Source organism: Plutella xylostella, chromosome 11 (genome assembly GCF_932276165.1).
Source record: "Plutella xylostella chromosome 11, ilPluXylo3.1, whole genome shotgun sequence".
Classification (NCBI taxonomy): Eukaryota; Metazoa; Arthropoda; class Insecta; order Lepidoptera; family Plutellidae; genus Plutella; species Plutella xylostella.
Genome location: NC_063991.1, coordinates 314,600 through 333,622, shown reverse-complemented (window position 1 = coordinate 333,622; position 19,023 = coordinate 314,600). Strand labels below are relative to the sequence as shown.

The window sequence follows — 19,023 nt, the reverse complement described above, 5'->3', positions numbered from 1 at the left end:
TGGTTTGGGGGAGTCGTATCCGGAACGGGTTTCTGCCCGGGGTGGTTTGGTGAGGGTGCTTGCAGGTGGTGGCGTTCTGCTTGGTTCGGCGGCGCTGTCGTTTCCGTCCTCATCGGCTTGTCGGTCTCCTTCACTTGCTGGAATTCCGGGCGCTTCGGGATCGGCACCGGAGGCTCTGTGTCGAGGTCTTTCGGCTGCAGGACCTCGGGGTGCTTCGGTGTCTGCACTGGTGTCTCCCCGGCGTCGCGGCCGCTCGGCTGCGGGTGTGCCGGGTGGCGCGGAGCTGGTTGCATCCTCTAGCATGCCGGATGGGTTGGATGGGGGTGAGCTTTCGGATTTCTCGTCTTCGGATTCGGGTGAGGATGGGACTGGTTGGGGGGAGCAGGAGTGGACCCGGGGGCCGGATCTCGGCTGCTTTGGTGCTCCGAGGGTTCGGTCTTCGGAGCGGCTTCCGGGCGGAGCGGGGCCTCTGACCTGCTTTTCTTTGTTCTTTGGTGATGACGTGCTGGACATTGTTGTGGACCAAACTAATTTATACGCTGTACAAGTAGGATCGAGAAATTATACACCAACCACTAAAGAAGAAATCATGGCTTGGTATAAATTGGTTTGGTCCACAGTGGTGTTTGGTGCGTCATCGCTGAAGAGTAGAGAGGGGTGGGTCGGAGGTTTCGTTCTGTTTGGAGGCTGTTTTGGGGATTGAACTTTCGGAGTGTCAGGGTGGCTGATCTGGTTTCTGGGTCCATTCTTGTTTTTTCCAGTCGGTCTCATCTTCGTCCGAGTCTGGGTCTGGGGACGGGGGGTCCGGGGGTTCATTTTCGTCTGGCCTGTCTGGTGTGTTGGGGGATGCGGTTGGTTCTGCGTTGCTTGGTGCTCTTGCAGCTGGGCGGCTTTGATGTTGGTGAGATGTGAGGTGATGTTGAGGCACTTTGGGGTCTTGTGGCTGGGGGACTTTGGTGTGGAGTCTCTGGTGTTGGTCTTGAGGTGCTTGGGATCTGGTGGGTGGGGGAGATTGGCAGGCTGGTGGGGGTGGGGACGGTGGTGCCGTCGAGCTGGGTGGAGCGTCGTCGCCTGTGGGTGCCCTCACCGAATCGTTTTGGGTGGAAGCTTGTTCTGGGTCCGGTTCTTCCGGGTCATCTTCGGAAGTCGTGCAATCTGGAGTGCCGGGCATGTCTTCCGGCTCATGGGCGGTGGCATCATCTGGTGGGACTTTGTTCCGCTTCATTGTGGATCGTTGTCTGGAGGAAGCAGGGAGGGAGCGGAGCTTTGCCGGGGTTTGGACTGGCGGTGTACATTATATTGCCACCATGTAGGTACCTACAAGTTGATAGTGGCATATATATGGCCACCACAAAAAAATGGAAATTCGAATAAAAAATGACGATTTTTTTAATAAATAGTGATCATATCGTCTTCTATACTACATGTTTATATAAAAAAAGAAGGTTACTCTCATTTTTATCTGCAGGATTGATGAGATATTTTTAAATAAACTTTGTACTTTTGAAATGAGGCAATTTTTTTTCAAGTGACATTTTTTTTTTAAATGTTGGCACTACTAATTGATTTGATTGAAGAAAAAAAATACTGATGTGCATTCAGCTATGTATTAGTGACGTTTCCAGTAGCAAGATCGAATAAACTTTTAGAATTCTCAGGCCTATAAGATGGTGGCACGTATATTGCCATCATCAGTTAAAGGGTTAAAATACATTAAACAGCGACTCCGAATATTAACAAACACAAACGTTATTGTTAGGTTGAAATTTCAAATACAGGGTGTTAACTTGATTGCGTTGGAGCGGGAAATGGTAGATACAGCTGATGATACTGAACACGATAAGACATTAAAAAACGTATTTTATTTGCTTTAAGCTGACCAACATAAAACAGTTTTATTTAGTACATTTTAAAATTTCATAGTCACCCTATTCATGTTTAGGTACGTTTGACAGAATGACCATGAACTTGAAAGCCAAGGTCAAGGCCAAAAAAATCAAAGCCAAGGTCAATAAAAAAGTATGTGTGCATCAGCACCACACTTGGAGCCACATCGTCAAGGTACCAACCGAGATTTTGGGTACTCAAAGTACCCAATCCATTGTAGACATTTCATTTTACTCCATAAGTATCACTTTATTGATACACAATTATCTTTTATGAATACAGAACAGTTTCATTTTATGCTTCATAACATAGGTCACACGTATTCACAGCACAGCACAACATAAAACGAGATGAGGAACAAGGCTTGGTAATCAAAAGATAGAATTGTAGGTACCTTTTCCCTTTTAGGTAATAATTGTAAAAAATGATTGTAAACAAGTAAACAACAATGACTGACTGACAGACTAGATCCACAGAGAAGGTAATGACTATCATAAATACTCGATGGTTATGATACGCGAGATTGTTATTATTCTACTGGTATTCAAAGTGAGGCCATACTTATTATGAGGATTTCCGTACTATTCGTCATCAAAGACGTCTCAATCGCAAGTACACAACACAAATCGAGATGAGCGAGTGTAGGTAAACCAATTCGTCATTAAGGTAGACCCTGTTATCATTCTGTTATGCATTGTGGTCTTTTATCTTTAGCTGCGTACAGACCGGCCAAACGAACGTCAACGAACGGGTTTTGTTGACCTTCGTTGCTCAATCTGCCCCTGTATTATGTATGATAAATGTCCATCGGTGGGCGTTCGTTGGGCCGGTCTGTACGCATCTTTAAGTAATAAAAGAAAAATAAAACGTGGTGAGTATCAAGGGTGAATACTAAACGCTTACCTTATTCTGAGTAAAAAGGTTTAATTATTGTTCTGAGCTCCTAGAAAGTCATAAATTATATTCTGTACGATCTATGAAACTTTATGCACATCAGCTGTTTAATTGTTGATTAGTATGTCATTAATCACCATGAATAATTTCAATTTTATTTAATAATTGTTATTACCTACATACATACCTACTGTGTAATTAATTACAATCATAGTTACATCAAATAAATTATGAAAAGTGAAGTTGATAACAAATTTACAGTGTGTGTTCTTTTGCAATCGAATATCTCGTTCGTATAGGTACTGAGTTAAAAGTTTAAAAATATAGGGGCTATTTTGTGTCGGCATTTTGTAAGTGGAACTTTTTCATTGCTCGTGAGTGTAGGCAGGTACTTACATACAGAAAGAAAGCTGGAAACTTATAAGCGCTTGAAAAAATGAAAAATGAAAAAATGTTTATTTAACCAAAAAATTTACACAGGTTATCTTAATAAATATTATGAATATAAAACAGTTATAAATTATTTGGACCAGATTAAAAAAAACTATGGTAGCTGGGGTTCTCACACTAGGCTAAGCCTGTGCCGTGAGTAACCAGTAGGCAGACAGTAACAGCTTACTTTACTATAGATATTTTTCCCGCGCTTATCACCGCTGGTTCGGCAAAGTATGGAAAAGTTAGCGCTTATAAGTTTCCAGCTATCTTTCTGAATACTTACGGCTCAAAACCTGACTCCTATGAGATAGACAGACTAGGCAGACACGTGTTTTTATAAGAATAAATTACCAACAGAATCTCTACCTACGTACGCAGGCATAAGATTATGTAAAGTTTAGAATTTATCTAACTAAAACACGTTGCAAAAAAAACGTCAACTAGCGAGGATTACGATCTATTTACGTCAAACTTTTTGCTCAAATTCATTGGCAGCCCTAGCCGGAACCAGTTTCCTTGTAGGGTTGTACAAGACATGTGTAATGCATATTGCTATTGCATGTTACAATCATGTTCCTGAGTTGGAGACCTCAAACATCATCTCTTACTAGATCGCCTACTTTACTGTAGGTTAGAATTAAAATTTAGGTCGATTGGAAGTAAAAAAAGTCGATTGAATATAGTTACGACTTTAAAGTCGGGTGTCAGTGGCATTTCTAGCAGCCGCAGTTTTTATACCATTAATAGTGACCATTTTGCAATGAATTCCAACACACGACTCAAAAATGCGTTTGATTTAAGTTCAGGATTATTGGACAGGATTTTCGAAACAACAATGTCAAAAATGAAAACCACGATACTTAGAACACAAGTCCCTCCGGGAATCAAACCCAGGACTTCTAGGTGTTCCCACCGATCGTCACACCTGGCACTGATAGGCCATTGATACTGATTTAAGTAGGTATACTTACCTTTCGTTAGCGACGTAGATAAACGTCACTATATCGCGTATCGTCATAAATAGGGCGCTGAAATTGGTAGAACGCGCATTAAACGTGTTTGTCGACGTCGATAACGTACCCGTGTAACGGCAGCAGGAGGTTATACAGGTACCTAGCATAATAAATAATACAAAAAGCTTTGTGAAACGCTGCAACTGTACGCTTTTATAAACTCTCAAGAAAACAACACAAACAAAAACAACAATTTAATCCAACATCGTTAGTTGCCCCACGAATGTGACAGTGCACGGACGCCATATTGGATTAAAATAATCAAATAAATGCTTTTTAAATAAAAATATAAAACAAAATTCAATTAAATAATAGGTTAGTGTCAAGTGTAAATTTGTAAATTGTCATTACAAAGATATTTTGAGTGTTTATCGTGCGTGCGAGTTTGGAAATATTCCATAATTGAGGCAAAAAGTGGTTTTATAAAGTGACTCGCAGTTATTTTTGTTATAATTCAACAAGACAATGGATAATTGCCGTTTACGCCTTGTCTTAATTGGTTTTTAATTGTGTGTAACTTCATTTGTTTATAAGACGCCCTAACCAGGATTAAACCTTCCCAACTTGGTTGGTTTCTAAGGTAATATTTTTATATTTGTTTATGTATACTTTAGGTACTTGAATTTAAGAGAATATTGTCGATATTATAATAATATGCACAGTTTTTTCAAGGATTTCTAGAATAAAGTCATCCCCACTTGCAGAAAAATCACTCTTAGGTACCTACTTACCTACTTAATAGGTAGGTAGCTAGTAGGTATTTTTCCCACGACCCACGACTCCATCTAGGTAATTCAGCTGCATTTGCAGGTCTCTACAGACCTGGCATTTAGGAATCTACGGCATACGATACGAATCCACGCGGATACTTTTTAAGTCCCATTGGAGGTGCAGGGGGAGGCGAGTTGGAATGTGTCTATAGGCCGATTCACACACTATCTATTATACAGGATGTTGCAAAAAGGGTATACTAAGCCGAAACCTACATGTGCAGCATGGTATATCTAAGCCCGAAAAAAAAAACCCAAAGAAACTATGTTGGTCACGTGACTTTTTTACTATGGAGAATGACTTTTTTTCCGCGAATTTTGAAATTCTGATTTTAGTTTCGGGCTTAGATGTACCAGTATGCTTAGAGGTGCAACACCCTGTAGTGAGAGTGTTTAGTAGACGACAATTGCTGATTATGTAGGTACCTACTTATGGCAGATTCAAAAGTTTTACTATTACTACCTATACAACCATCCCACAATGTACACCTACGTCTACTAAACTCTCACACTAAACAGTGGTTGAATGAGTCCTAAATTTCGAGACGTCATTCATTAGTTAGGTGTGATTGCCGAGAATTCACTTCGAAATCTATCGTATCGTTCGTTAAAAAAACATAAATGCAATATGTTATGTCCAAAGGCATCATTGTCTTAAACCTGGAACGCTCGGCCATGGCGCCAGTGGGTTTGACACCATTTTCCGTTTCCCGTTTTCTTGCCTACTTAGTACCTACTTACGGGCAAAGTTCAGGGTTTATTACACTCACGGGCAATGGAAAGGTTCCAATGTGAAAAGCACCTAATAACTTCTAATCGGAAAAGGCTAGCTTAATGACATATTCTGCAACATTGAAGCACTTACATTTAACAGAGCATCAGGATATTACCAACTAAAATCGGTATATTTTGTTCCAATTCTAAATTAAATCTTTGAAAAAATTTGGGTCCTTTGGCGTCTCCATTCTGTGAGTGGAACTTTTTTGCCCGGCAGTGTATTACCAGAGATATTGCCAGGGATATACGATTGCTATCCACCTGTCGTATTCATTGTTCCACATACATTCAATAGCAGTGGTAGGAAAGAATTTCTTTCACAACACCGCTGCTTAGCTGTAACTACAAAACATCTCTGGTGGCATTTCCGAATCAGTCTCACCATACATTTATGAACATCCGTTTGGTCCTATACGTACGACACCGCCGATAGCTGGACGCTAACCTTTAATCGCCTTAGGTAGGTACCTAAACGACCTACGTCAGAGTAATAAAATTATCCGTCCGTTAGATTTCGATGCGCATGCGACGAAGCTCGCTTTATACAAGAAAACAACCCGAAAAACCTGTCCCAATAAAATAAATTAAAACTGGAAAACACATCAATGCTGAATCGTTGCGAAAACCAGACGGAGTTTAGCGGTGTTGTAGCATTTCTCAATCAATACTTATGAATAATCAAATTTAATACGCGTAGGTCTACTAGAGCTAATAATAATAATATTTAAATTATTAAATCGATGGAGCAGGAGCTAGGAAATATCGATAGGTATGAACATTAAGATAAATAAATGAATACTTACGTACTTACAAAATACTTACTGTGCCACCACAAAAAACTATAAACACTGTTTAACGATTGTTTAAAACGAAATTTGACAGATTTGTATGCGTTTGACAGCGCTAAACATCTGTTAAATTTATAGGGTCTTACCACAAAAACTTAGACAGTATTTAACAGGTGTTTAGCGCTGTCAAACGCATACAAAATCTGTCAAATTTCGTTTTAAACACTTGTTAAACAGTGTTTAAAGTTTTTTGTGGTAGCACAGATACTGTCTATTCTTTTTGTAGTAAGGCCCTTATATTTTTTTGGTAGTACCTATCTATATAGCATACAAAAAAAAAACTACATACAATTGTTGACATTCCGAAACCGCTAACTTTGCAAAGGGTAAAAGATGGGAGTTTTTTTACTATTTCCTTACTTAAGGCGGTTTAGCGTTTGGTATTGGTGACTCTTACGATTACAGAAAAACTTTTAAATGACTCTTTAAATAATTAAGTAGTTAAGTAGATTCTGATAGGTACGTATACATATAGGTAGGTACCTACTCAATTTATTATACTTAATACTTATTAAGTTTGCGGTTTAAAGTGAAGGCCCTTTGTTAAAATTTTCCTCAGCAATTAAGTATTGTTTATACAGGATGTTCAGTAGGGAATCGGTCGATGCGCCATGCTTTCGAGCTTTCCTCGCGGATTCATCAAAATCTGTTCACAACAGACAGAAATCCTGGATGCGCCACTTATAAGGCGACATTTATAAAAGGTGATTTTCTTTGGCAATATAGTTAAGTTTTTATATTTTTTGCTGGATAACATAATCAAATTCAATAACATGTCAATAGGTAAACTGCTTATTTTTAAATACATTTTAGGTAATTACCTAAGTATTTCTTTTCCTTCTTCAGTTTTTCTTCTAGGTCAGACGCATTAGTTGAGCTGACGTGGTAAGGGAGTCGATCGAATAATCGAATACCGTTTCGACCAAAAACCAGTTAACTTTGAATCATCCTGTACATGATATTGACACTGCACTCGCAATATTAACCAGACCGGTCAAGTGCGGTACCTGGAGGTCGATGACCTCTTGCCTCCTCGCCCTGGGTGCAAGGTTCGATGCCGGCCGGGTCAACTGTGGGTTTTCCTGTTGCATTCTGGTTGAATTTGATAGTGAACTATGACTGACTCATCTCGGGTTTTTGACTATACTTAAGTAGGTTAATTATTAGTTCGTTGATAAGTTTTATGATTATTATTACTAACCTTAACCTACATAATACACTCGGGAGCAATGAAACAGTTCCACTTACAAAATACCGACACTAAAATAATATACTTAGCCCCGTTTTACATTAAGATTGCTGGTAGAAAACCTGTAGGTTGGCTGGTAGAAAATGCTCTTAGTATTAAGCCCATCTTTTGTGCATTTATTATATACTAGCTGTTCCCGCGCGCTTCGCTTCGCCTTAAAAAGTTTTCCCGTGGGAATTCCGGGATAAAAAGTAGCCTATGTTTTTTCCCAGGGTCTAGACCGTATGTATACCAAATTTCATTCAAATCCGTTCAGTAGTTTTGGCGTGAAAGAGTAACAGACAGACAGACAGACAGACAGACAGACAGACACAGTTACTTTCGCATTTATAATATTAGTAAGGATTTGTGCAATAAAGAATTAAATAATAATAATAATTAGGTATACATAAAAAAAATTAATACAAAATTTACTTTTTTAGTTGGTAATAATATTTTGATGCGCTTTTAATTAATAGTTACTCTCTTCAATATTGCAGACGGCTTCAACAAGCCTTTTCCGTTTAAATAGGAGTAGCGTAATTTGGTGCTACTCGTATTGTCATTGGAACTTTTTCATTCCCCATACCCAGGATGCGATGATCATAAAGGAGTCTACACACCAAACCCGCCGACCCGCCGACACAGCCCGGCGGCTTGGTGTCGGCGACTTTGTTTCAAGAATCATGTCGGCGACTCGTACCCGCGCGTGCAAGTCGGCGGCATGGCCGGCGACTTGCGTACGCGCACGCTCAGTTGCCCGCCGACACTCCACGTTCGTACACACTGCAATCACTAACTAAAAAAGTTGTACTGATTTCTTGCCGCCAACTAACTCACCGACACAGCCCCATGACACATGTTGGCGGGTTTGGGTCGCCGACACCAAGCCGCCGGGCTGTGTCGGCGGGTCGGCGGGTTTGGTGTGTAGACTCCTTTAGGTAAATACAACAAAGCATCAAAGGTCATCATCAATAATATTATTGAAGTTGATAAGTTTGATGTGGCTAGGGAAGCCGCCGTTGTCTAGACTAGTCTTACGTACCTATATACCTACCTAGATAGCTAGCTAGATACATAGTACATACCTAATGTAAAACTTACTATTAAGCTTAACTTATTTATAAAAGATAGAACAACAGTAGTTATTTCCTACAGGAGGATGAATGGTGTTTACAGATAAATTCAAACTATGTTTTGTTTGGAACTGAAGTAGGTACATAAAACAAATGACAAAAAGGATTTTCAAGTTAGCCAATTTTATTTTAAGGATGGAAACATTTCTAATGTTTTTTAGTTATTTAAGTTACTATAACTTAGGACTTTTATTTAGATAATTTATATAATTTACAATTACAAACTAAACTACCTATATATTATACATTTCTTAATTAAAAAAAATAACTTTACTTATCACTTTCCTGAATGATCATACAGTTAGGGCTTCCGTACATCCCATTCCACGGGGAAAGACATCTGATAGAACCCTTATTACATTCGAATAAGTGTAGGTTTTGTTTGTACCTACTTTAAAAAAGCAGGTTTCAGTTCTGTTACTGTCGTTCACTAATGAGAACTCAATCTGTGGTTAAGTATGTTAATTAATATACGTAAGCAGTTAGGTTACCGTTTTATAACTGGTTTACACATCAAGGTATAACATAAGTACACGTAGGATCTACTTGTAAGGGGAAAAACATATTCCCTCCTTTTTATTAGCTTTTGATGTATTTGTTTGTTTTAGTTACACTCATTTACATAACAATAAAGCTTGATATGATGATATCCTAACACAACTTTTACTAAAGCACAAGATTACGGGGTAGGCACCATCACATGTCCAGTGTTATGATAGTTCCAAATGTATAAAATAGTAATCATCATCATCAGCCAATAATGTTAGCGTAGCATAATAGGTACGAATAATCTTCGTATTTCGTACAAGAGCTGCATTCCTAGCACGGGAAGCAAAACGCGCACGATAAGACATGGCAAAAGTTTTCCGTTGCACTCACATCGTGTGGCCGCGAGAGAAAACCAAAAACATTTGTCACGTCTTGTCATACGCGTTTTGCGCCCCGTGTTAAGTAAGTATGCTGTAACTATGGACTTGTCTTATAGCGTGCTATTTAAGAATTGAGTGACTTCAGTATATGTACAGTAAATATTTGTCAGTGTCGTATTGAGGCTATTTTCATGGCTCAAATGATGACTTATACTATACTTAATTCAGTGATAAATACCTACATTATAATTGCCAGCTTGTTTGTAATTAATTCATTAAAAAAATATGAATTCCGATGAATTTGTGGCGCCCACGGTGATGACGTCACGAGACTAACTGGATAAAAATGCTAATTAGATCGTTTACGAGAAATGAACAACTGCGATGTTGTTTTATTGTTTGTGCAATAAATGTTTTATGCGGTCACTCTAGTATAACTACCAATACTATTATGACGGCACCGTAGCTGGCGGTAGAGAGGCTGCTTCCGAAGCTGGGGGCCACGGGTTCGAATCCCGCCCAAGGCAAACATTTGTGTGATGAGCATTTGTGTTTGCCTTGTATCTGGTTGTCATTTACACATAATAATATATTCAATATGTATCTATTTATGTATTTGTGTAGATATATATATCAGCTGTCCGACACCCATATCACAGGTTCTGCCTAGCTTGGGGTCGGATGGCCGTTTGTGAGATCGATGTCCCCCCCCCCATATTTATGATTAGAAACGCAAAAGTTTGTAAGTTGTAAGTATCACTGCTTCGGATGGCACGTTGAGCCGTAGGCCCCGGTTGCTATTTCGGCAGCAGTCGTGAAGCCTAGTCAGAGGCCTTCGGGCGGCTTGAAAACATCTGACAGTCGGGTTGCCCACTTGCACTATGCCAGCGTGGTGGACTAGGACTAAAACCGTAAAACCCTTCCTTTATTGGAAGAAGATCCGTGCCCCAGCAGTGGGGACGTGATGGGTTGTGATGAAGTATGAGATTGTTACTCTCTCTCGGGAAAGTCACTACTGTAGCAATTTTGATAAAACTTTGTATGTAACTAAGTAGGTAGCAAGCTTTTATTTTTATTATACGCTTGCATACATTATTTTATTATGGACCAAATCTGAATTCATTGGAAAGTGAACTAATAAAATTCAACCATGTTTATTTAATTAAATTGGATGACTAACGGTTTGTGGTTTACTATGAATTAAGTATTAATTGCGGTTTATCCACTTATCACGACTAGGCTAATAACTAGCTATGTAGTTATGAAATTCAATGATTAATACGACTTATTGTGGGCGCTTACTATACTAACTATTACAAACTTAATTATTGGTAAATGTGTAGGATGTAGATAAATTCTGTTATTCAATCTCAGATACTAAATTATCAGATTCTCAACGGTTCATCAACAGTCGATTATCCAGCCAATAGAACGATACGTCACTTAATCCCGGGACAATTAACTACTTATTGATGAAACTTCAGAATCTGTGAATTTAGTGTCTGAGACTACGAAAATCAAGTACCTATCTACATCACGTAGTAAACGGTTGTACAGTGGGAAATAGCGATTTGCGCACTCAATATACTTAGTATATGTATACTTTAAGGGGGCATGCTTTCTTGTGAAATCATTACTAGTACCTACCTATCTAACATTATTCTGTGGTCCGCAGCCGCGCCCATGTCGGCGGCATGTCTCCCCTCACCGCACTGCTGCTGCTCGGGCTGATCACCACCGGAGACGCGCAGTACTTCGGTAAGTCCTCATCATCATTATCATAAGGTGAGAAGTCCTCATCATCATCATCATGAGGTGAGAAAGGAGCGACTACGGGTGACTTATATGGCGCATGGCGTCTCTGAGAGAGTTCAGCTCCAGATTCCTTACACGTCTAGTGCAACCTGGCCTGGGTAATCAGCCACTGACGACCTGATTTGGCCAGCCCTTTCACCAATGTGTCAAACGACAGTCTGATAAAGGAAATATTTTTTTACTGTTAAGTAGGTACAGTAGGTAGTACTTAGCTTCTGTGCTGTGTCTTCCAAAGGTAAATATAAATTAAAATGAAATATTCTCAAATTTTCAGATATATTCCAAGGGTTCCAGCCGTTTCTGCAGTCACAGACCACACAGAGACCGAAACCACAAAAAAAACAACAAATAGAGTTCGTCTACTCTCCACAAGATGGTGACACTAACAACAGGTTCATTGTCATCAACCCTGGCAACACCGACAATGTTGCCACAGAGAAAAATCAACACTCGTACAAATACGAGGCTCATTTCGACGATAGTATAAGAACTACTAAGTCTTATACTACAAGTACTGCTAAGCCTCCAAAAAGAAATTCTAGTCAAAATAATAATAAAGCTGGAGGAACTAGACATAGGAATAGTAATAAGCAATCTAGTGTAGCTAGTATAGTTAGTAATAGTGATAATACAAAAGGGAGTTATAGTGATAATGAAAATAGAAGAAAACAGTCAACGACTGAAGATTCTTACTACGCTATAAGACCTCTATTTAAGCCGACAACTAAAGCTCCAATATTTGATTCGTATGATAATGACAATTATTACGAGAATGTTAATTATAATAAGAAGCCAAGTAACAGTGGTCGACCAAATAATAACGCACATACAACGGCTAAACCAACATCAAGCAATGTTAGAACAACATACACTACAGCAAAGCCTAATAAAAATATTCAAAGGTTAGATAGTAACAGACCGAATCAATCGGAATACAGCAGTTATACAACAAAAAAACCGAACAATAATAATGATAGAAACGATAACAGCAATTACTATGACCAATCGGGTTACAGCGTTTATACAAAACCAAACAATCAGAGAACAGAAAATAACTATAACAGACCGAGCCAAACCGACTATACCACCTATACAACGACAACTAAAAGAAGTGTGAGACCAGAATATAACAATGACAGACCAAATCAATATGAGTACAGCAGCTATACAACAACGAAACCTAATAAGAACAACCAGAGAACAGAATATTACGGCGAAAGACCAAGCCAATCGGAATACAGTAGCTTTACTACAAAGAAACCGAACTATAATCAGAAACCAGAATATAACCACGAAAGACCAAGTCAATCTGATTACAGTAGCTATGTTACAACTAAACCTACGAAAAATAATCAGAGACCAGAATATAACAACGAAAGACCAAGTCAATCTGAATATAACAGTTACACCACCAAACCCAATCGACCCCAAAGACCAGATTACAATGGCGACACTTACAGCAGCTACTCAACATCTAGACCAAATTACGAAAACACCCATTACACAACAACAAATAAACCCAACTATTACAACTATGAAGGATCCTATAACGATGGACCAAGCTACAACGCTTATACAACACATAAGAACACCAATAAAAGACCTTCAAATAGTCATACAACTCAAAACCCCTACACTCATAGGCCAGGTGTAAAGCCAGCAGTTATACACGGCCCTCCTATAACGAACAGGCCGATTCACAAGCCGTATACAGAGAAGCCTAATGGTGATTTCGGGAATGAGGATGCAGTGTATTTCCCAGAAGAGAAGAACCCTTCGCCAGAAGTAGTGATAGGGCCAGATGTGGACGTCATGAGTTCAACGCAGAGGAGGAAATACGTGGATCTTGCTGAAAAATGTAAGTAATTTTCTAACAAATTTAAAAACTCAGAAGTACTTTTAAATATGAGTATTAGGCAATCTTGAGCATTATTGTAAATTACGCTAATCAGACAAATCCTTTCATCACGGTGACAAACCCTAGTCTAGCTTTTGTGGTTGTCACCTACGTGACACGCCAAAACGAATCTAAATAAACGATCACCGAAAGGTTTAAATCGCATCCAGTGGCGTTTGGAGAAGCCTACGTCCAGCAGTGGACTGCTATAAAGGTCAAGAAGAAAAATATAAACCGTTTTCAACCCTTACTCCAGTTCAATTTTCTCGGCTGCTAGGCTGGCAGCTGAAATTCTGGGGATATGAACAGAAGGTTTCACTCGAGAAAGCCACGTACTAACTACACTAGTACAACTTTGCCCCCTCTCTTCTCTCCCCAGTATAATCCTCAATATATTTTTTTTTATTATTTATTATCTCTCTCCCCAGTATGCGACAAGTACAAATCCTTCGACTCGACCCTCGTGGCCGCCATCCCTCTCCTGCCGGAGCCGGAGCCGGTGACGTTCAACGTGTCCGGCTGCGCGCCGCGGACCGCGCCCCTCATTGTGGGAGGGAAGGTCGTCAATATAGACCAGTTTCCGCACAATGCTGCGCTGGGGTGGCTGAAGCTTGAGGTAGGTTAAGGCTTCCTTTGAGAAAGCAAGAGAATTTAAGAAAGTTAAAGGTCATCTACATACATTATTTCCATGCTCCTCCTCCATCTGGCACCGTATGCAAGAAAACGTAAACTGTTATAGTTTTCGACAAAATAACAAACCAATAGGCCTAGCATAAGTGCAAGACGCTCAGGTCAAGACGTGACAAAAAATTTCCATCGCACTCGCTCTAGAAGCCGCGAGATGTGAGTGAGCGCGACTAAAATCTTTTATAGTGATCATGTATGAATGTATTTGTAAAGTGTAATCATATTACCTATTATCATGTTGTGCGGTGTAGTTATTTTTAGATACGCATTTACACTCAGGTACATACAAGTTACAAGTACTTAGTAAATAACAGATGGTTTTCCTGCGAATCATTAAGCCATCAACTAACGACATAATCATTAAGTAGTTACGTAAGTACAACGTAGTATTCAATGAACGCTGCCTTCTCAAAGCGACGAAGTTAATGGTTCATGTTGGTTTAACCCTTTCCCAGGTTGGCTACTTTAAAATTTTCATTGATGTTAGCTCGTAAGTCAATGTACTAAAATTAAAAATTAAGGTCTCGTATGGTACACAGTCTGTTTAAGGGTTAAAGTTGATTCCGATAGTAAAGCACCGAGGCTGGCACACAAACTTGAGTGCGGGGGCTCCCTCATCTATTTATCTACACTCCATAACGTCCTACTATCTACCCACATACTCTACCTCCAACCTACCTCCCCAGGGCGCGGGCTACTCGTGGAAGTGTGGAGGCTCGCTCATCAGCGACCGCTTCGTGCTGACGGCCGCCCACTGCGCCTACCAGGAGAGGGATAACACTGTTGTTGCGTGAGTACAGACGAGAGGTCACTTAACCCTTTAGCCGTGTATACGGACTATACATTAGCCTCTAAAGTCTGTTTTTTAATATCGGATACTAAATTGACACATTTTGAACGGTTCATCAACAGTTGATTGTCCTGGGATTATGTGACGTATCGTTAATGAAAAGTTCAGAATCTTTCAATTGAGTATCTGAGATTAAAAAACAGACTTTAGAGTCTAGTCAGACGTTTGAATGCAGTTGATAGGACTGTAATAGAACTGTAAAGTCTGACAGCAGATAAAATTCAGTCGGTGTGAACATCGGGCTGCAAGTTTTGGTTTGCAGTCCTATTGCATGCGTGTCAACTGCACCTGCTAGCCTAGCACAAGGCCCAAGACGCGCACGTCGTTCTTTTCCTAAGACAAAGAGCCTTCTATCCGAACGGAGAGTGCAAAAGTGGTAAAAATTGACGTTCATCAGAAAATTTGATATTTATACGATGAATAAAACCATTTGACTTTGACTTTTACAGAGGCCCCCCGCGCGTGGTGCAACTCGGCTCATCCTACCTGGACGACCCCGGCGCGCTAGTGGTCAGGGTCTCCAAGTCCATCCGGCACCCGCGGTATAAGATACCCCGGTCCTACTACGACGTGGCGCTGCTGAAGCTGGTCACTAGCGTCAGGTGACTATATACTTACCATCAGAAGTATAAATGAGACGGATGATCACATTCTGTTAGATTCTTGGACCAACCGAGCTCCTATCTCAGCTATTGAAACACCCAGGCTTGCTGCTCCAGTTTTCTCGGGAACTAGGCTGGCTGAGCTGAATTTAAGGGGATAATAATATGCAATACAAAGTTCAACTCGGGACAGCCACGTACAGATGCTTCATCCCATCGAAATCGAATATAAGAAAAAAGATGATTCAGGAGGTCATTCGCTGAAGGGCTAGCACGGGAAGCAAAACGCGCACATCAAGACGTGACAAAAGTTTTGCATCGCCTTGACTTACATTGCGCGAGCGCGACGGATATTTTTTGTCTCGTCATGATGTGCGCGTCTTGCGCCCCGTGCTAGCCCTTCTGAATTAATGTTATGCTAACTGGCATGGCACATCTATCTTATTGGTATGCAAAACAATACCTACGTAATTGTATAGACGTAGGTAATCTAGAATCTAGAGCATCAGGTACCTAGGTATTGTTGAGACGCAGGCATCCACGCAATCAAGTCATTAACTGCATGCAATTGCGAGTTATTTATTTAATAGTATAATAATAGGTACTATCTGTTTCATATATTATGGGAATAGGTACTAGCTGGAATAGAAGCCAGCTTTCTAAGATCTTAGTGAATAGACTTTAGTGTAAAAGAAAGCAGGTTTCTTTGAAAAAAAAAGGAATAATCCGACTAAATTAAAAAGTCGTTAGAAAAATATTATTTCTACCCATAGAACAACGCGGACTCGGGTGTGCCCTCTACAATATCAATTATAATTTGGCCTGAATTTGTCTACTTACTGTCTTCATCTACTACCTAATTACTAACCAAACTGATCAAGTTTATAAAAAACCCTCTAAAATTAACGTAAAACTTCCTTGGTCATAAATATCCTTCCACCCTAAGGTTGTCTTGAAAAAATTGCTATAAGCGATAAGACCGCCATTTTTGTACATATTATATTAGTTATAATGTTAGTATTTAAGTTAAATGTAATTTATTTTCATGTATGTGTATTACAAATTAAGAATATTTTATATATTATTATATTATATATATATTATTATTATTGTATTATATATATATTATATATATATTATATATATATACCTACTATTTGTATGAACGATTGAAATAAAAATAATAAAATATTCCAATGTATTTCCAGATTCTCGGAGGTGATCAAGCCGGCGTGCATCGGGCTACCCCCGGCTGCCGGCGAGTCCATCATCGCCACGGGGTGGGGGCGGACTGAGTTCGGTAAGTCGCCAAAACCAACTAAGTAATTGTTATGTATTGTGTGTTCCCATCTTTACATAATTATTTAAGAGAACAATGGTAAAATGAGTAAAAATTGGATAACAAAACTTCTGTGATTTAGAAAATTCATTCAAAATTTGTTAGCCTCGTAAGTCTAAGGCCGTAGCACGTTTTCTTGACGGTGCGGCGTGTTTACTGTGTGTTTGCCACTCGATTATGTCAATCTACTTAGTTATATGTAATTATTCGCATGTATGTAAGTCTCCAACGTTTTAATAACGTAACTAAACATACTTTTAAAGCATCCCCGAAGTCGCGATATCGCGCGTGTAGGCAATAGATTTATATTGTGTCTGATTTCAATGTCTCTGATATTTAAAAATGATTAAAAATCCCTTCTTTAAAACATTTATACCTAAAATGTACTTAAAACACTTAAAAATTAACTGCCTGTCAACCAAACGCGTGTCAATAAGACACCTTTCTGTACTATATACTCATTCTTCATCCCCTCGCAGGCGGAGAATCCTCAGAAGAGCTCCGAGGCGTGTCCATCCCGGTGTGGGACATGGCGACCTGCTCCCGCGTGCTGGGGCCGTCGCGCAAGCTGCCTCAGGGACCCTCGGCTGACAGCCAGCTGTGTGCTGGCGAGGTGGAGGGAGGGAAAGATACTTGTCAGGTGAGACATGTGTATTATTCAATAATTGTTGGTTTATTGGGAATGTGAGCACTTGGGGTGCAGAAGAGCCACCACCATTGGGAATAGACAATCCTTGCAGCATTGTTTATCTGTAAATCTGACGTAAATAAATATGGATCTGACAAATGTTTGACAGATAGGGATGCGAAACTGTTGACTGCTATAATGTGTTGGTGGTGGTACGGTCAGGTGCAGAGAACCCTGACCCCCTCTCATAATAGTAACAATATTTCTGAGGGGGGTCAGGTACCAAAACATTAGCAGTCAAATTTGACAGATAAGCAATAGGTGCTGGTGTCCCCACTGCTAAGTTTATATGTAACAAACAACCAATCTATCTCCCCACAGGGCGACTCAGGCGGCCCAGCTCAAGTCCTAGACGGGTGCGCGTGGCGCGTGGTCGGGGTCACGTCGGTGGGGCGCGCGTGCGGGGCGCCGCGCACCCCCGCGCTTTATGCCACCGTGTTGAGGGAGTTTGTGGCCGCTGTCATCACCATGTATTGAGTAGCTAAGCGCTCAGTTGTAGACAGGGACTTAAGTGCAATTTCGCCATAGTCGGTTAAATAACCGACAGGGTTTGATTTATAAATTAAACGTCATCTCCATATAAAATTCATGACAGATGTGTCAAAAGTCAACCACTACTCCCTGGTTATGCTCTAACCGACTATGGAGAAATTGTCACTAAGCTTGCGCTCTACGCCACCGTGTTGAGCGAGTTTGTAGCTGCTGTCATCACCATGTATTGATTAAGTACATAATTTACGCTGAGTTGTAGTAAGGAACTTAAGTGCAATTTCGCCATAGTGGTTTAGAGCATAATCAGAGATTATTGGTTGACTCTTGACACATCTGTCAAGATTTTGGTATGGAGATGACGTACAATTGATCAACCAATACCTGGTTATGATTTAACCGACTATGGCGAAATTGGAGCTTAAGATAGCACTCCGGCGGCGCGATTAAGTACGAGTACGTAGTTTAGGGTGCTTACATAGAGAGACTGGGTTCCCTGTATCTACCCGTACCGGTAACTTGATTAGGTATGTTATGGTTGTTATGAAAAATTGAATATCATATTACTCAAAAACTGTGCCCAATAAGAATTTGCCTAATTATGTACGGTGGCCTGCGCCTAAAAGTATACAGGCGGAGTTTTTAAAATAGCGATCCCTGATGATGAAGGGACCAGCTACATCTGTTATAAATCCGGGGACGTGTTGTGTGTGATGTGTGTAGCAGTTGTGTTTATGTGGATGTGCTTGAGCAGCATGTGAGCTTGATATCGCTGTTTTAAAAACTCCGCCTGTATACT

At 40.1% G+C, this 19,023-nt stretch overlaps 1 protein-coding gene across 1 annotated transcript; it reads left to right on the top strand.

Annotated features, from left to right (window-relative positions):
- The first annotated feature begins 4,428 nt into the window (after nucleotides 1-4,428).
- Nucleotides 4,429-18,631, top strand: LOC105393197 (serine protease Hayan-like). The gene is made up of 9 exons (XM_048624141.1): nucleotides 4,429-4,809; nucleotides 11,533-11,615; nucleotides 11,947-13,530; nucleotides 13,998-14,185; nucleotides 14,943-15,046; nucleotides 15,556-15,708; nucleotides 16,917-17,008; nucleotides 17,527-17,687; nucleotides 18,057-18,631. The coding sequence occupies exons 2-9, from the start codon at nucleotides 11,552-11,554 to the stop codon at nucleotides 18,210-18,212; spliced, it is 2,502 nt and encodes an 833-aa protein (XP_048480098.1). The 5' UTR covers nucleotides 4,429-4,809; nucleotides 11,533-11,551; the 3' UTR covers nucleotides 18,213-18,631.
- Nucleotides 18,632-19,023: the final 392 nt, after the last annotated feature.